The 18944-nt window shown below is 36.1% G+C and overlaps 1 protein-coding gene across 1 annotated transcript in view; it reads left to right on the top strand.

Annotated features, from left to right (window-relative positions):
* SETD2 (SET domain containing 2) overlaps positions 1 to 18944 on the top strand; it is a 140908-nt gene that overhangs the window by 71687 nt on the left and 50277 nt on the right. Inside the window, exons 13-15 of the mRNA XM_012665347.1 lie at positions 9369 to 9417; positions 12658 to 12841; positions 17368 to 18037. Of these exons, the coding sequence (XP_012520801.1) occupies positions 9369 to 9417; positions 12658 to 12841; positions 17368 to 18037 (903 nt within the window). The remainder of the gene's footprint in view (positions 1 to 9368; positions 9418 to 12657; positions 12842 to 17367; positions 18038 to 18944) is intronic.

The raw sequence follows: 18944 nt of genomic DNA, 5'->3' as shown, positions 1-18944 counted from the left end.
AACTCACTGGCGCCGGCGTTATTTTGGTGCGTCCATTGCCGACAATGGATGTCGTTCCGGGAAAATCCCTACTCCTGGCGAGAAAGGATTAAGTGAGCTACTTTTTCTATACCTATATACACAGGTCCAATGCCTTGACTCCACGAGGCTTACACATTTTGACTCCTAAAGTAGACCTCAACCAGAAACATATACAGCACATTGCACCTTACGAGAATGTATTCATTTTCATGTGTACATTTACTGGGCTACATTTTCAGCAGGGGCATGTACATATATTTCTATTTGTAAAAGGAATTGTTGTACATCACCCCTCATGCTGAAAGTATACCCTAGACTTCACAGGCAGAACAGCTGGTTATAAGTGGTGACTAATTATAACTTGACTGGAATTATCTTCATTCATTTGGATCATGAGAAGAGGAGGTAAGGTTCCACGAACTTGGCAGTTTCAGTTTCCGTTAAACACCAAGACATTGTAATGGTTAGTGATTCCAGAGCTGCTCTTATCAACACTTAGATTGCAGGATGTGCATCTCTCCTTATAATGAAATCTAAGTAGTTGCATTTGCATCTAGATTTAGATGATTTAGGTATAAAATTCCCTATATGTGATAAGTTGAGTTCTTCTTAAAGACTACTTTTAATTCTTCTCTTATTTCATCTTTATCTCAAGGTATTATCTTTAATTCAACAAGTATAGTATTTACGTAGAAAGCTAAGCATTAACTCTCTAAAGAAAAGTTAAAACATAAAGAGTTGCCCAAACTGAAAGGTTTTGAGTCGCTGCTTGAAATTTCACTCCATAACTAATATTGTATGTGGAATCTGCTGTGCAACATTTGAAAATGAAATTATGTGTCCTGGACTTGTGACACATTTTAAAATTCTTTTTTTTTTTTTTTTTTGAGACAGAGTCTCACTCTGTTGCCCGGGCTAGAGTGCCCTGCCATGACGTCAGCCTAGCTCGCAGCAACCTCAAACTCCTGGGCTCAAGTGAGCCTCCTGCCTCAGCCTCCCAAGTAGCTGGGACTACAGGGATGCTCCACCTTGCCTGGCTAATTTTTTCTATATATTTTTAGTTGTCCAGCTAATTTCTTTCTGTTTTTAATAGAGATGGGGTCTCGCTCTTGCTCAGGCTGGTCTAGAATCCTGAGCTCAAACGATCCACCCATCTTGGCCTCCCAAAGTGCTAGAATTACAGGTGTGAGCCACCGCACCCGGCCTAAAATTCTTAATAGAGTAAGAGATTATTCTGAATCCATAAGGATCAATATTATCCTTTTTAAAAAGTTTTAGAATTGTACCCAACGAGTGCTGTTTTAATACTCCTACACTGAAATTTTTTAAATGAGTATTTCATTTGGTAAAAGGTAAAAATAGTCTACAACTTATTAGTGGTCCATTTTACAATTAAATAAATACTTTAAATCAGGGGTTGGCCAAATCTGCCCCACTGCCTGTTTTTATAAAATTTTGTTGAAATACAGCCATATACATTTGTGTATTACTGTCTATGGCTGCTTTTGCACTACAAGGGGTAGAGTTGAGTAGTTGTGACAGAGACTGGCCTGCAAAGTCTAAAATATTTACTATCTTATCCTTTACAGAAAAAGTTTGTCAACATCTACTCTAAAAGATAAAGTGCAGAATCTGGCTGTTCTAAACATTCTGGTTTTGAACGAAGTTATTTTCACTTTACTCTTTTGGGTGAGCTCTTAATTGTTTCCCTAAAGACATAATGATCATGTTTCTATTGCTGTCCATGGAGTTTTTTTTTAAAGTCTTGACTCTGTTTAGGAAAAGTTACTTTAAGTGATTTGGATGTAAAACTGTCTGAGAAGTGGGAGGGTATATACGTTATAGGATTTCCAGGCTAGAAAAGACCTTTAAGGAATGTTGTTTTTCCCTTAGAACCGTGATCAAGTCTGTCAGAAACTTGAGCGATTATTCCAGTATAGATGTAGGTGGTAAAATTTAAGTCTTATATGTAACCATAATCAAAATATATAAATTTTCCTTCTTAATATTTTAAACTTTGAATTTATAATTTCAGACTTACAGAAAAACTGTGAGAATAATATTTTGTGTGTATTCTACATGTAATACACATTCTAGTGACAGACGTAGATAAAATTCAGTTTAAAAATCCCTCTAAACCTTTCACTCAGATTCCCCAATGTTAACATTTCACCAACTTTTCTTCATCATTTTCTCTTAATTTTTTTTGAACTTTAAAAAGGTAAATTACAAATATAATGCCTCATTACCCTTGGATATTTTGCGTGTATTTCCTAAAAACAAGGACAACGTAACTTTAGCTTACTCACAAAATCAGCAAATCACAGTGATACAATACTGTGATCTAATCAATAGACCTCATTCATATATTGCCAGTTCGTATTTTTTACCCATTTTTCTTAGTGGGTGAAAACTGAAAACAGATCTCATTACTGTTCATTTCTTTGGAGCCTGGCTGTCTGAAGCTTGAAATGAAGAGTGTCTCTTCAGTGGTTTAAAAGAATAAACAGAATTATTCTGTTGTTCTTTTCCCTCTCATTCTCCCTCTTCTCTGCCTCTTCCTTATTTTCTCCCACTCATGTATCATTTTCTTTCCAGTTTTTCTGATCAAATCTCTCTGACCTAGTAGAGCTCCCCCTCTATCCAGGTGCAGGCTTGCTACGGTATAGTCCTTTTGTTTCTAGTTTGGCCCTCTTAGCTTTATTAATCAGTGTATTTCATATTTCCTTAATTCTGGAAAATTTATTTTCATATTTTCTGTCTCTTTATCCTGTTCTGCTTTTTGTCTATTCTTCTAGCTATGAAAGTGGCACTTTGCTCACACTCTTTTTTTCTTTTTTTTCTCTTTGTCAGTATTGTCATTTAGGAAAATATTTATGAAAAAAGATTTGGTTGGCACATATAAGATTTGATGTGTATTTGCTGATAACGAAAACAAAATAATCTAGTCTTCTTTCTATTTTTTGTTTGTTTATTTTTAGAGATGAGGTCTCACTCTGTTGCCCAGGCTAGAGTGCAGTGGCACCATCATAGCTCACTGTAGCCTTGAACTCTTGGGCTCAAGGGATCCTCCTGCCTCAGCGTCCTGAGTAGCTGTGATCATAGGCGTGAGCCACTGTGCCTGGCCTAGTCTTATTTTTAAAAAATATTTTATTGCAGAATAGATAATCTGATCTCTATATAATAAAAGATAGAAAATTTATTTTACTCTCATTGTAAATTATTTTGTTCTCATAAGTGTTTTGCTCGGCAACAGTCTAAATCTGTGTTAATTTCTTTTCAGAAGATTTCTCATAAATTGTTTCACGATTTTGTTTTAATTTTATTTCTAAATTCTAGCAGTTCATTTGGGATGTGTTAATAAAATGTTGCATTGCTTCCAGTGAGTATATTTTGAGAGTACTAGAAGAAAACATTCCAGGTTAGGCCATGTAATAACTTGGTTGTAGTAGGTAACCTATTCAGGTGTTTACTAAGAAATAGAAAATATACTCTATCAAGCATAAAGACTTTCCTTTCCACCTTTTAATTTAATTTTTTTTTTTTTTTTGTGAGACAGGGTCTCACTCTTTTGCCTGGGGCTAGAGTGCAGTGGCATCATCAAAGCTCACTGCAACCTCAAATTCTTGGATTCAAGCAGTCATCCTGCCTCAGCCTCCTGAATAGCTGGTACTACAGATGTTTGCTAACATGCCTAGCTAATTTTTCTTTTCTTTATTTATTTTTATTATTTTTTTTTTTTGTAGATGGAGTTTTGCTCTTGCTCAGGCTTGTTTGCCTATTTTTTTTAATATACTTTTTCTCTTGGCATTCCTCAGCAGCATCACAATATAATTTATTGTTTCTTAAGATTTCCTCAAATTGTGGCTATTTTGCTTTTAGCCTATTTCCTGAATTTCAGATGTAGTTTTCCAGATTTCTGTTGGCTGTCTCTTCCACTTGCCCTTCAGACTCAAGCTCTTAATCATCTTTTACAAGCTGGTTCTTCACCTTGTGATGTTCCTTTCTATTAATAGGTTCATCATTTTCCTAGTAACCCAAATTCAAAACATTTACCCCTTTTTTTAATTTAAAAAATTGCTATTGCTAGTTTCAGCAATTATTCTGAAAATGCTGTTTCCAGATAACTAAGCTTTTCTTTTAGGGACAGTTTTGTTGGAAGACAACTTTTTTTCAAAATTGCTACAGGTTTGAATGACATTTCCAGATCTTTTATAGGTATTATTTTAAATAACCACCACATCCTAGATATTTGCACAAAAGTTAAAGCTTCAAAGATTTATCTATATTGAATGCCTAGTTGTTGAATTTATATACTTGTATTATTAATATGTGCTGGATTATCCATTTACATTATCCAAAGCTTTTCCATTGCTCTCTCAGGAATTACATCTTTTTAAAGTACTGAGTACGGTACAGTGTACATTGTAGACAGTTATCAGATGGGTGACACAGATTTTAGAATCTTGGATCTTAGAACCTCCAGTTTTTCTTCATTCTCTTCTGGTGGATAAAATTTTGAGACCTTATAGATCTGAAAAATGCCTTTATTCTAATCTCCCTTGTTTAGCAGATCATATAATTATCATTTGGAAATTTTCCTTGAATATGTTCAAGATGTCACTGCATCATTTTATAGTTTACAGTGTTACTATTGAAATCTGATACCATTTCAGTTTGTTTGTTGTGGTAGGTGCTCCAAGCCTCCTCTGTCTGGTAACTCGTAATTTTTTAGTTCTAAGTGATTTTTTTTTTGATATTATTTCTTTGATGCTTTCTTCCATTTAGTTTTCTCTCCCCTTGCTTTCTTGAATTACTGTTATTAGATAGAGATTATGGCACTTATCCTTTAATTTTATTTTTTAATCTCCCATTTTTCTTCTTGACTTTTTATTGTGCTTTCTTAGAAACTCTTGACCCTTTTTTTCTAACATATTTTCACTAAACCAGAATTTGCTCTTATTCTCAGTCTTTTTGTTTTCTTATAACACCTTATTTCATGGATACAGTATTTTTCCTTTCTGAATAATAAAAAAAAAAATCAGAGTATCAGGCAACATGTGAAATAGAGATAAAAACCTTAAATATACATATTAATTCAGTACCCACATATGATTTATAGTCTTAGAAAGAAAAGATACCACAGATGGGTTTATACCTTTTTTATTCTTCCACTGTTGTTTATAGGACTTCAGGATGGATTGCGATAAATGTGTTCAGTCTACCACGTTTGTATTTTCTGCCTCACTCTTTATTTGTACAACTCTCCTCATCGTTCAAGACAATTCAAATATTCACTTCCTTCAGAATGCATTTCCCAGTCCTCTCTCAAGGGCCCAAATCAGTTTTAGTATCCCTCTATTTCTCTTAACTATTTTATTATATATCTATCATAAAATAGTATATATTTACTTTGTTTTCTGAGTGTTTATGAGGTAATAGTTGTAGTGGTTAAGAGTGTTTGCTTTGGACAGACAAAAATCTAGGCTTGGATTCTAGATTCAATACATAACTCACTGTGTTGGGGTAGTTAACCTTTCTTAGCATATTTTATATGTACTGTAGATATATAGTAATAATAACTCTCTTAACAGTATAAGAGTATATGAGAATGTATTCAAAGGACCCGTCACATAGCAAGAGGTCTCAGCCATTTTTGTTGTTAGCCTGTGAACTCCTTGATAGGAAGGTACTGTGTATCTCAAGCATCCAAAAAGGAGAGCCTTAATATGTACTCATAGCACATAATTAATACCCAGATGTTGCTATATGGATGAGCAAACCAAATTTCCACAAATAGGGATCTTAGAACTCATGCTCTTTTTGTGTCCGCATATTAAAAACTTTGCCATTAACATTTACACACTTTAACAGATGTTGGTTGCATTGGTATTTCATGAACTTATCAGTGATGTGGTATTTATTAAACAATATGAAGATTGATTTTGAGCCTTTGACTAAAGTGGCCAACAGAAGGCTATTCTAAGCATTGAAGAGAGTAAGAATGTTGCGGAAACACATTTATTACTCTGACTCTGAAAATAATGTTTTTGATTATATATAAGTCCTTTAAATAGTACCTGTTTCCAGGGATGAAAGAGATCAGTGGTATAGGATGAAGAGACTGATGGTATAGTAATAAAAAGCATGGGGCATATGCAATACTTTGAGCTTATGTGTAGCACCATGTAGGTGATTTCTGTAAGTTAGAAATAGAATTACACTCGTTGGTCCATTGTTGGTAATTGAGTGTTGATTATATGCCAGACACTGTTCTTGGTGCTCAAGATAACAGCAAAAAATAAGGTAATCTGGGTTGGTAACAATTAATAGCTTGAATGTCTATGTGTATATCTGTTAATTGGGAGTAGCACCTAGACACTAAAAAAATGAAAAGGGATAATATGAAAAGAGTATCAGATGGAGTGTGGAAGCAGATTCTTTTAGGCCTCTCTGAGGGTAGGGTTAGTCCCAGAACCATAGTCTACTGAGTCACAGTTCAGCGTTATAATATGCCAGTGTCTTGAGTAGAGTTTTAAACAAAGCAAAGTGGTTTTACATCACCAGTTAACATGAATAAAGCCAATTTAGATAAACATTTTCTGTAATGGACTTTGTGGCCTGTGTATGTGACATTACTCCAAATAGACTTCCATATTACTCAGGCTAACACTAATACTATTTATTCACAAGACAGAATAATCTTAAGAAATGTCACAGTAATCTTCACATGATTGCTTCTCAGCTTTCAATATTGTGGGCCTTTGGAAGATTCCACTTGCATGTTCAGGACCTCACTCTCCTAATGTATAAGATAAGGAGGAGGGAGTAGATAATCTGAGTTGCCAGCTTAAAATTTGAAGGTAGCTTTGACTATATAAAGAGGATCAAGTTAGCAACTCTGAGTACTTGGGTACGTATTGGTAGCACTTGTTCCCTGTACTGTTAGGCACACAGTAAATAGCAGCTCTTGGTCATTAGCTAGTAGTAATCATCCATTTTTTGAATATTAAAATACATTTTCAATTTAGCAGTTGATAAAAGCTTTTGAATGGAACTAAGGATTTATCTTTTAAAACATTTTCTATGGTACATTAACTGCCACCACAGAGTGGGTCCCTAACTTGAGCACTGTGTAATAAATTACTTTATTTGTAATGAACACTTGTAATGCCAAGATCTTATGCAAAAGAAACTAAGTAGGTTAAAATCGTCTTATTTTTAGTTGGACCGTCCATACTTCTGTTCTAAGTATCCTTTGAGAATGAAGCTATTATTTTTTTGGAGAGCCTGAGTTTACAGAGTACCTAATGCAGAAGTCATTTCTAAGCTTCTTAAAATTAGCAGAATACCTTTTTTTCTTTATAGTGTGGATAGGTGCTGGTAAGTGGCATTCTTTGTCCTAAGTTTGGTAACCCCTCTGAGAGGTAAACGGAGGAGTCAGAGCTAAAAGTGTCAGCTTTGTCCTCCCTGTCTTTATCCCTGATTTAGTAGTACCCACAGCTAGAAACTGACAATTAGATAACTGCAGGCATCCCTCAGAGTAGCAGATTGGAATGTGTCCCCTCTCCACAGGCAAAAGTAGATCAAGAGGAAAGAGAGCCCAGATAGCTCTGAGCTGGGGGCAGGCATACACAGATTCTCTCTTGTGAGGAGGAGTGAGCGAGGACTGTTAATAGAAGCCAGTAGTTTGGTAGTTCTCAACCTTCTCTGTGCATCAGAATCATCTTAGGAGCTTCTAAACAATATGGATGACTGGGACCCATGGCCAGAGATTTAGATTCTCTTTGTCTGGGGTGGTCTAATTGTGCAGCCAGGGTAGAGAATCACAGCTCTAATGGAAGTCTTTTTATGTAGGAAGCTAAGCGGATGAAGGATGTCACCTAAATTTGTGTGTAACCATCTCCTGTGTCATCTAGTACAGAAGATAAAAATACTCTGGAGTTAGCCCATCTGAGAGCATCATAAGATAGCATCATAACCTTGAGTAGATTGCTAAGCTTTTTAAGTAAGTTTTCTCATGTGTAAAATGGAGATAATAGCACTTACCTCATTAGGGTTGTTTTGAAGCTCAAGTAAGATAATGCATTTGAAATGTTTAGCATGATACCTGGCACACAGGATAAGTGAACAGTCAGTTATCCTTATTAGATAATTTGTTAAGATGTATATATATAGTATTGGAGGTTTTTTTTAAAAAAAAAAAATCAGCATTCTTAAAGATTTCCCTGTATCTGCGTAGTCCACATTTATTATTTTTAATGGCAAGTGAATTCTTGCCATCTTGTCCCTTCCTCAGTTGTGTAACATGCAGCTTATTTCTTATTTGCCACAAATATTGCTAGAACCAACAATCATGGAGAGAGGAGTTCTTTGATTTTCTTGGAGTACATTCCCAAAATGGGATCACCAGGTCACATAGGTGTGGTAAATATTATAAGATTACTCTTAGAGGGAGGGTATCATATAGCATTGAGAGTATTTGGGTTTGTTATTGGCCCACTTAACAAGGTGACTGGATGAGAAAGTGTTGTCCCCAAGAGCTAGTTGATGGACTAGAATAGTAGGGAACTGTCAAAGAACAAAATAGGTTCTAGGCCTTAGATTTACACAACAAGAAAAGGCTTAAAATCTTAGTTTACATTTCTTAAGATAAGTTTTGGTACAGTATTAAATGCCATTTAAAGAGCAGCAGTAGTCTGATGCTTATCTTTTCTATTTTTTTTTTTTTACAACAACATGAAAGTAAATATTACATTTAGCCAACATCCGTATTAGTTTTGCATTTATAGAAAAATATGCTGAATAGCAGGAATTATTTTTATACATATAATTTTTCTGAAGTGTTTTTATATAACTGGGTTATTACTAGCCTTTTCTTCCCTTAGGTAGGGTGGCAAGTGAAACGTTAGAATTGTCCTTATGAATACTTTCAGAAAAAGAACTGTAGATGACTTCAGTTTATATTTAGGAATGCACATGCAGAAGGCATACAGAAATTAAGATTCTCAGGAATTATATTCTTGCAAGAAATATAATGCCCCAGTCACTTAGTTTGTTGCTTTGCTAGTGAGATCATACAAGCCTGGTAGATATGTATATATGGTAGATGTGTATGTATATATAAATATATATAAACAAACATTTGTACTATATGTTTTCAGTTGTTTTTAAGGGGCCAACACATGTTCATTTTTAAAGTGAAATATGAATAAAATTTTAGAGAATAATTAAATACCAGCCTATTCTTTCCTATTTCTTTGTTGCCATGTGAAATCAATCAGCTTCAAAGCAATCACTTTTTCCACCCACACTAATAACTCTCCTTCTGGTTTATTCTTTTGCAGGAGGTATATCGAATTCCAAAGAAAAGTCAAACTGAAAAGGAGAGCGCAAGTAGGTATTTGGTACTCTGTGTAGATGGCTTTACAAGTATTCTTTTGGTATATGCAGAGGTAACTGATAAGACCTTTAGCTTTTTTGATTTTGAAACCAGAGAACTAATAACTAGATAAATGAAGTATTTGGTGTAAAAGTTTGGAAACTTGTACTTTTATTCTTTCTTATTGCTGCTTTGCCAAAAGAAGTATCTCTTATACTGCCTGTGTTTTTGGTTTCTTTGAAGTCATAGTTTAGTAGCCTTTCTTCTATTTATTCCTCTAGAGCAGACATTCTTAAACCTGTACTTGTGGATGTCTGTCTTTACCTCTAAATGTTTGTAGGCAGACTCCTATGTGTATACAGTCAACCCTTGAACAACACAGGAATTATGGGCACCAACTCCCTGTGCAGTGAAAAATCTACATATAACTTTTGACTCCCTGAAAGCCTTACTGATAACATTAAATGGTTGATTGACACATATTTTGTGTGTTGTATATATTATGTACTGTATTCTTATAAGAAAGTAAGCTAGAGAAAAGAAAATGTTATTGAGAAAATCCATAAGAGGAAATATATTTACTGTTCATTAAGTGGAGATCATCATAAGGGTCTTCATCTTCATATTCATCTTCATCTTCATGTTGAGTGGACTGAGGAAGAAGAGGAATTGGTTTTGCTGTCTTAGGGGTGGCAGAGATGGAAGAAAATCTACATATAAGTGGACTTGCATAGTTCAAGCCCGTGTTGTTCAAGGGTCAACCATATTTACTTTCCTGATGAAAGTTCAAAACTTTCATCAGATTCTTAGGAAGTGAGCGACCCCTGAAAAAGTTAAGAATCAGTGTTACAGAACAGATAACAGAGAGAACATGGTAATCTTGGTTCTGGACTTCACCACTTAGTTATGTTTCCAGTAAACTTTAGGGAGTAAAGAAATGGGAACAATTATGGTGGCAGTGATTTCTTGAGACCTTTTAGCACTGGCCCAGTGTAAGTAGAGTGATGGAGCTAGTGTGATTTTTTTTTTTTTTTGGCTTTTTATTTTTCATGTGCATGGCTTTTAATATAATCTTAAATAGTGTTATTGGTAAAGACCTGTGAGATATCCTTTGCACTATTGTTGTGTCTTTTGGATATTTTTAATTCCACTGGTTTAGTTTCTTCATAGCCACATATTCTACTTAGGGCTGTGAAGAGCTTTTTCCATAAGAAAGAAGGCAGGGCTGGGCAGTATTGGTTGGCAAAACCAGTGTCTCCACTCTGAAGTTGATTATCAGACACTAGCTCTCTGAAATCACTGAGTTGAAATCATTAGCAACATAGGCAAAGAAAGCTTAAATCCCTATGAGGATTTCTGCCCAATATTTTGCAAGTATCTAGAGTCTGGTTTAACCCTCCAGGTGATGCAGACAATGATCTATAATGGACGACTATAATCTTTTCAGGGAGTAGCATTTTGTGTGCCAACCTTAGTTTCTCCCGCATGTGGAACCCTCCATCTCAGTCTCAGGTTTTTAGAATAAGGAAATGTTTATAATTCAAACCCGGCTTCTACTTCTCAGTATCAAACAATTAAAGCTTAGAATCCTTAAAATTCAGGAGGATTTTTGAGATGCTTCAGGAAATATGTAGTCTAGCTTTACCCTCATTTTATATTAGGAAATGAGCCTAAATAAATGGACTGTCTTTTCTGCCTCACATATTCTAAAGTGCAGAGTCCGAATATGATCTGTTGGTATGATTCCTTTTTTGTTTTACCAGGGTATAGTGAAGAAATAGCCACATTTTAAGGGAATTCACACCAGGGCAAGAAACCTGGATTCGCAGGAAGAAACAGAATAGTCATGAGAAGATCTAGATAAAACTGGATAATGATACCTTACAGAAGGATGTAGTGCTAGTACCTTGTGAGCTGGAACAGTTTTATTGTACAGAATTTTCTACCAGCAAATGGTACAAATGAGTTCTGGTAGCTTCTCACTGACAAATGCTAAACACAGGGCTGTAGATTAATAACTGTCTTGCAAATACATGGGGTTTTTGGCCAATCAAAAGAGAACTGTGAGAATGGCTCGTGCAAACCTAACACTGCGGAGGGTGGGTGAAACAACTGATACCACATTTTTCTGAGGTAAGAAAAAGAAAAACAGATGAATGTTTAGTGAGAATCTGCTTTGTGCTATGAGAGGTATTATATAAGAAATTCTCTCCTCAAGGATAGAGCAATACTAACATACACAAAGCAACAGCGTATTATGCCAGTCAATTTGTATTGAAATGTTTGGTGGTAAGATTTAGACTTCTTATGAAGATGAGAAACTAGGAGCTATGATCAGTGAAAGTAGAACTTAGGGCAGCTTTTGGGAACAATGGAATTGGTTAAGTGTAGACAGATTAAGAACCATTCCAGGTAAAGAGAGATAATGAAGAAGGTTAGTAGTACCATCTTTGAATACGAAGCTGGCATTCTGTTTGTGAACACGTAGCTCTCTGGCTTTGATAACTTCCTAAGACATCACCTGTGTAAAAAATACTTTTCTTTTAGTTGTGCTGTTGGCTCTTGAACAACATGATTTCAAGTGCACAGTTCCACTTATACTGTGGATTTTTTTCAACGAAAGGCATACCGAAGATACGATATTCGTGGAATGTGAAACCTGAGTATAAGGAGGGCCAACTTTTGAATAAGTGGGTTCTACAGGGCTGACTGCAGGACTTGTTTGCATAGATTTTGATGTGTTGGGGGTTCTCCTGGAACTAATCCCCCATTTAGACCAAGGGACCACTGTAGTTCATAAAAAGTTGCCCTAATAAGCTTTTTTTTTTTTAAGATTAAAGAGACTTTTCCCATTGAGGCTTTTATACTTAGCATGTCAGGGTGCTTTTCTTCAAATTATAAATATAGAGATTTTACAGGAGCAGTTGAAGGCTTTTATATTTCAAGATGGCAAACTGCTTTGCTAAAGGTAATGGGAATATCTTACATGCATTTATTTGCTCACAGAATTTATTAAAAATGTTAAAGGTGAGTTTTGGTGGGAAAGAGAAGAAAAGGGCATTTCACAGAAGAGATGTTTAGTAAATGGTGAACATACACACAAGAGCTTGTATCTCATTCAAATTCAGGATTGGGTAGATGAGGGAAGAGTCCATAGATCATTTTTGGGGTAGAAGTTTTATTTTACAGTTGATGTACTAGCAGGAGGGAGAAAAGTCTACCAAGTAAACTTTTAAAAAAACCTTTTCCCTTAGTAACTGAACGAGGAAGGGATGCTGTTGGCTTCAGAGATCAAACAGCTGCCCCAAAGACTCCTAACAGGTCAAGAGAGAGAGACCCAGACAAGCAAACTCAAAATAAAGAGAAAAGGAAACGAAGGGGCTCCCTCTCACCACCCCCTTCGGCCTATGAGCGGGGAACAAAAAGGCCAGATGACAGGTAAGTAGCCTGTGTGAGTTATTCTCATTTTTGAGCAAGTGAAAAAGTGCCCAAGCATCAAGGGCTTTTATAATTAGTATCTTCTCTTGATGAATGAGTATAAAACTTTACTGATAAATTTTAAGACAGATTTCTGCTTTGACAATAATAATAGTTGTGAAGATTATTGGATTTTTAGTACTTGAATGGTTTCTGTTTGATAACATTTAAATGCTATTTGAAGAATTAAAGATCTATTTTTTGAAGAACAGTGGGGGTTTGGTGGGAGATACCTTTTCAAGGATAATGGTAGTTCTTTAAAAGTCAGAACTTTGTTTTCTAGTGAATTTTTTTTTTTTTTTTTAAGAGACAGGGTCTCATTCTGTGGCCCAGGCTTGTAGGATGCAGTGGCATGATCATAGCTCACTGCAATGTCTAATTCCTGGGCTCAAGCAATCCTCTCACCTTAGCCTCCTTAAGTAGCTGGGACTACATATGTGTGCCACCACACCAACTTGGTTTTAAATTTTTTGTAGAAATGGGTTCTTACTATGTTGCCCAGGCTGGTCTCGAGCTCCTGTCCTCAAAGATTCTCCCATCTCAGTCTCTCAAAGTGCTGGCATTACGGGCGTGAGCCACCAATCTCAGCTTCTGTTGAATCTTCTGCCGTACTTAAATCAAAATGCTGATTTTAAAAAATCTGAGTAAGAGACTCTTATGTCGTGCTGGTAGAAAAACAAACCACATAATCATCTATCCACTGGGACTAGAAAATACTTATCACAGGGAAGTACTTTTTTTTTTTTTTTTTTTTTGAGACAGAGTCTCTCTTTGTCACCTGGGGTAGAGTGCAGTGGAATCATCATAGCTCACTGCAACCTCAGACTCCTGAGCTCAAACAATACTCCTGCCTTAGCCTCATGAGTAGGTGGGACCACAAGCACGTGCCACTGTGCCCAGCTAATTTTTTCTGTTTTTTGTAGAAGATGGGGTCTTGCTCTTGCTCAGGCTGGTCTTGAATTCCTGAGTTCAAGCAATCCTCTTGCTTTGGCCTCCCAGAGTGCTAGGATTACAGGTGTGAACCACCATAGCCAGCCCAGAGAAGTTATTCTTCAATTAAATTTGCTTTTAAAAAAATTGAGATATAGCCAGGTGCGGTGGCATGCACATATAGTCCTAGCTACTCGGGATGCTTAGGTTGGGAGCATCGCTTGAGCCCAGGAGTTCAAGTCCAGCCTCGGCAGCATAGCAAGAACCCCCTCTCTTTTAAAAAAAACAAAAAAAAACCAGAGCTGCCAGAATTTTAAACTTGAGGCTGTTCTGGGTATGTAATAGTAACTCATTGTGATTTCAATTTGCATTGCTCTAATTACCAAATAGATTGAACAACTTATCATGTATTTGTTGGTCATTTCTGTTTCCTCTTCTGTGGAGTGTCTTTTTATATGTGTTGCTCATTTCTTGAATTACTTATCTTTTTGAGTTTCAGGAGTTCTTTATGTACTAAATATAATTCTGTTTTAGCGGTACTTTTTGCAAGTATTTTTTCCCAGTTTATGGCTTGCATTTTTACTTTTTTGTATCTTTTGATATACATAATTTATTAATTATGGTATAATTCAGTATATCATATATATCGTATATTTTTTGTATGGTTTTTGCTTATTGTTTTAAGAAATCCTTCCCTATCCTTGAGGTGATGGTATTCTTTTGTGTTTTAAGAGAATTAAATCCTTAATTTATTTGGAATTAAATTTTTGTACATGTTGTAAGGTAGGGATCCAGTTTCATTTTTTTCTAAATGAATAGCCAATTGTGCCAACACCATTTACTTGAAAGCCCATTCTTTCTCCACTGCTCTGCAGTGCACTCTCTCTCCAGCAAATTGTCATATGTGGGAGGATCTGTTTCTGGGCTCATAATGAATGTAATTTGCATTAAATCTTGATAGCAAGTAAGGCAAATCTCTAATCCTTCTTGATTTTCTTCTGGAATGTCTTGGCTTTTCTCAGACTTTTGTTCTTAGAATCTGCTTGCCCTCCTCTCCCCCAAGAGATGATTCTGTGGAGACTTGACGTTGTTACAATTTTGAGTATTCCTATCTCTGTCTCATTAGGTCTTTTAAAAAATATTTTTAATAAAGATAATGTTTTTCTTTAATCTCTTTAAGTTTATAGTTTTCTCTGGAAAGACGTACATCTTTGGCATGTTCATTTCTAGAAACCTTAGTTTTTTGTTACATTTTTGTTTTGTTGCTGGTGTTTAGATATGCAATTGACTTTTGTAGGTTAATCTCATGTTTGGAGACCATACAAAACTTATTAATTTCAATAATTTATATGGAGTTTTTTATTTTTTTGTTTTTAATCCTTGTCAATAGTTTATATCATGGATTCATCTTTTTCCCTTTAATTTAATTTAAATAACTGGTATTCTTAGTTCATTATTTTTCAGCATGTTTTCTAATAAAAGTGATTATATAATTTCTACATAAGTATCATTTGAACTATGCTTTTGATAATACAGGTCTGTCATAATCTGGTTCTAAATACTTTTTAATTTCCATTATGATTTCCAGTGTGCATTTAAATTTCTTTTTATGAAATTTCCAACTTCATTGATATTAATTGGCCTGTATAATACCAGTTTTTAGGATTTTATTGAGATTTTGTTTTATAGTCTGTCTTAAATTCTCTTTTGTGTGATATTAATGGAAGTATGCTGGTATATCTGTTTTCCTTCCATTTTCTTTTAACTTTCCTGTGTCTGATAAATATTTTATAGTTGTTTTTTTAATACATTGTGACAGTTACGATCAGTTTAATAAAGTCTGAAATTAATATCATGAGCAACAGAAACACTGTAGGACACTTTAACTCTGATCACTTAGTCTTCCCAGTTTATATGCTATTGTTGAGTATTATAATTCCTTCTTGCCCACATCAGTTGTTAATTTTTATATATATGTTTACACAAACTAGTTTATTCAGTTCAATTATGTTTATCCAAATTTACCAGTTTCTTTGTTCTCCTCCTTATCTCAGACCTTCCTTTAAATTTTTGTCTAAAAAGTTTACTTGTTTACATTACTTGCTCACTCTCCATTTCTATTTCTTTTTTAATTTTTTAAATTAATTTTTTTTAGACAGTGTCTTGTTCTGTCACCTGGGCAAGAGTGCAGTGGCATCATCACAGCTCAGACTCCTGGGCTCAAGCAATCCTCCTGCCTCAGCCTCCCAAGGAGCTGGGATTATTGGCACACAGCACAATGCCCGGCTAATTTTCTATTTTTAGTAGAGACAGAGTCTCGTTCTTGCTCTGGCTGATCTCAAACTCCTGGCCTCAAGCAATCCTCCTGCCTTGGCCTCCCAGAGTGCTAGGATTTACAGGCGTGAGCCACCATGCATGGCTAAAAATCAGCTTTTATATATAATTCAGTGAGTTTAGTCAAATGCATAGTTTTGTAACCACTACCACAGTCATGATTGAGAATGCTTCCATCACCTAAAATTTCCCTTTTACCCCTTTGTGATCAGTTCCTGCAATATCCCTGATTCCTGGAAACCCCTGATCTGCTTTCTGAGCCTCTACTTTTATCTTTTCCAGAATGTTTTTTGTGTGGTATTATATATTAGTATACAGCATTTGAATCTGCCTTCTTTCATGTATCATACAGCATTTTCGATTCATCTGTGGTACTGTATGTCTCAGTAGTTTTTTAATTGCTGAGAACTATTCCATTGTATTGATGTACTACTATACTTTATAAATTCACCAGTTCATAGGCAGTTGGATTGTTTCCACATTTTGGCTATTGTGAATATTGCTACTATCCGTAAGTCTTACGTGAACAGTCATCTTCATTTTGGAAAGGAAGTTTTGCTGAGTTAACAGTTTCTTTTAACACTTTGATGCTATTATTCTTAAGTCTTCTGGCTTTTGTGAAACTTGTTGGTCTAATTGTCATTCTTTAAGTAATCTGGCTTTTCTCCTTGTCTACTTTTAAGGTGTTCTGTTTGTATTTGGTGTTCTACTGTATGTTTTTATGGGAATTTCTTATTTTTTCTTTTTTTTTTTTTAAAGCTGGGTGGAATTCATGGAACTTTTTTGAATTTGAAGATTATCTTCCAGCTAATTCTCTTGAGATTTTAACTGTACTGTGGACCTTAGGGGCACTGAATCCAATTGAGTACTGGATTATATTTTGCTTCATGGCACTTATTTTGGTTTTTGTTTTAATTTCAGAATTTGTGATTGTAGAAATGTCCCTAACAATAAAGAATAAGATGCTGCATGTATCTTTATTTGATGTTCTAGATTGTGAGAATACAGATGAAGTTATTTTCATCTAAGTGTCAATTTCCTTGGGATTCTGTTCTGTCTGTAAGACTGCTTAAGGAATTTTGAGTATGATTTTTAAGCAATGCCAGATTGAGGTTGGTGTGGTTAGTGGTTTAGTAATGCGTGACATACATTTATTAATGCTTTGATTATGTCTATGATTTAGGGAGAAACTTTTTGTGGTCCTCTTACTGTTTTCTTTCTAGATATGATACACCAACTTCTAAAAAGAAAGTACGAATTAAAGACCGCAATAAACTTTCTACAGAGGAGCGCCGGAAGTTGTTTGAGCAAGAGGTGGCTCAGCGGGAGGCTCAGAAACAACAGCAGCAGATGCAGAACCTTGGAATGACATCACCACTGCCCTATGACTCTCTTGGCTATAATGCCCCTCATCACCCCTTTGCTGGCTACCCACCAGGTTATCCCATGCAGGCTTATGTGGATCCCAGCAACCCTAATGCTGGAAAGGTGCTCCTGCCCACACCCAGCATGGACCCTGTGTGTTCTCCTGCTCCTTACGATCATGCTCAGCCCTTGGTGGGACATTCTACAGAACCCCTTTCTGCTCCTCCACCAGTGCCAGTGGTGCCACATGTGGCAGCCCCTGTGGAAGTTTCCAGTTCACAGTATGTGGCCCAGAGTGATGGCGTGGTACACCAAGACTCCAGTGTTGCTGTCTTGCCAGTGCCAGCCTCAGGCCCAGTTCAGGGACAGAATTATAGTGTCTGGGATTCAAGCCAACAGTCTGTCAGTGTACAGCAGCAGTACTCTCCTGCACAGTCTCAAGCGACCATATATTATCAAGGACAGACATGTCCAACTGTCTATGGTGTGACATCACCTTACTCGCAGACAGCTCCACCAATTGTACAGGTAACTAATTCTGGAACCTCTCATTTCTTACAATCTGTTCATAGGATGTTAGTTAAATCTGGTGTAAGGGAGGAAATCCTGCCATTGATCACTTGTATATATTGCTCAGTAGCATATGTATTAGCTATCTATTGTGTAAAATATTGCCCAAAAACTTAGCAGCTTAAGACAATCAGTAATTATCATCTCACTGTTTTCATGGGTCAGAAATTTAGAAGCAGCTTAGCCAGGTGATTCTGGCTCAGGATCTTCCATGAAATTACAGTCAAGTTGTTAGCCATGGCTACAGTCATCTGAAGGCTCAACTGGGAGTGGAGATTCACTTTCTAGCTCCATTGCATGATTATTATTAGGCCTCAGTTCCTTGCCATAGAGGCCTCTCAATAGGGCTGCTCTAGCATGCCAGCTGCTTTCCCCAGAGCAGGTGAATGGGGAACTGGGGAGGATGATAGAGATACCAACACAGAAGCTGCAATGCCTTTTATAATGTAATCTTAGAAATTATATAACCGTTTCTGCTATATTCTTGTTGGTCACACAGGGAGGGAAGAAAGACAATACCAAGGATATGAATACCAGGAGACAGTGATCACTGGGGGCCATCGTGGAGGCGTGGCTACCACATTATATAGTGAAAATAATTTGCTGTTAACATAAGTGTCTTTTGGATTACTCCTCTCCATTTTGGGTTTTTTTTTTTTTACCTGAGACAGAGTCCCACTCTGTTGCCCAGGCTAGAGTGCTGTGGCATGATCCTAGCTCACAGCAACTTCAAACTCCTGGGCTCAAGCGATCCTCCTGCCTTAGCCTCTCCCAAGTGGCTAGGACTATATAGGCATGCGCCACCATAATTTTTATATATATATATATATATATACACACACACACACACACATTTTTAGTTGTC

Source organism: Propithecus coquereli, unplaced genomic scaffold, assembly GCF_000956105.1.
Source record: "Propithecus coquereli isolate 6110/MARCELLA unplaced genomic scaffold, Pcoq_1.0 Scaffold1, whole genome shotgun sequence".
In the NCBI taxonomy this organism is placed as follows: domain Eukaryota; kingdom Metazoa; phylum Chordata; class Mammalia; order Primates; family Indriidae; genus Propithecus; species Propithecus coquereli.
This window is presented reverse-complemented; position numbering and strand designations above follow the sequence as displayed.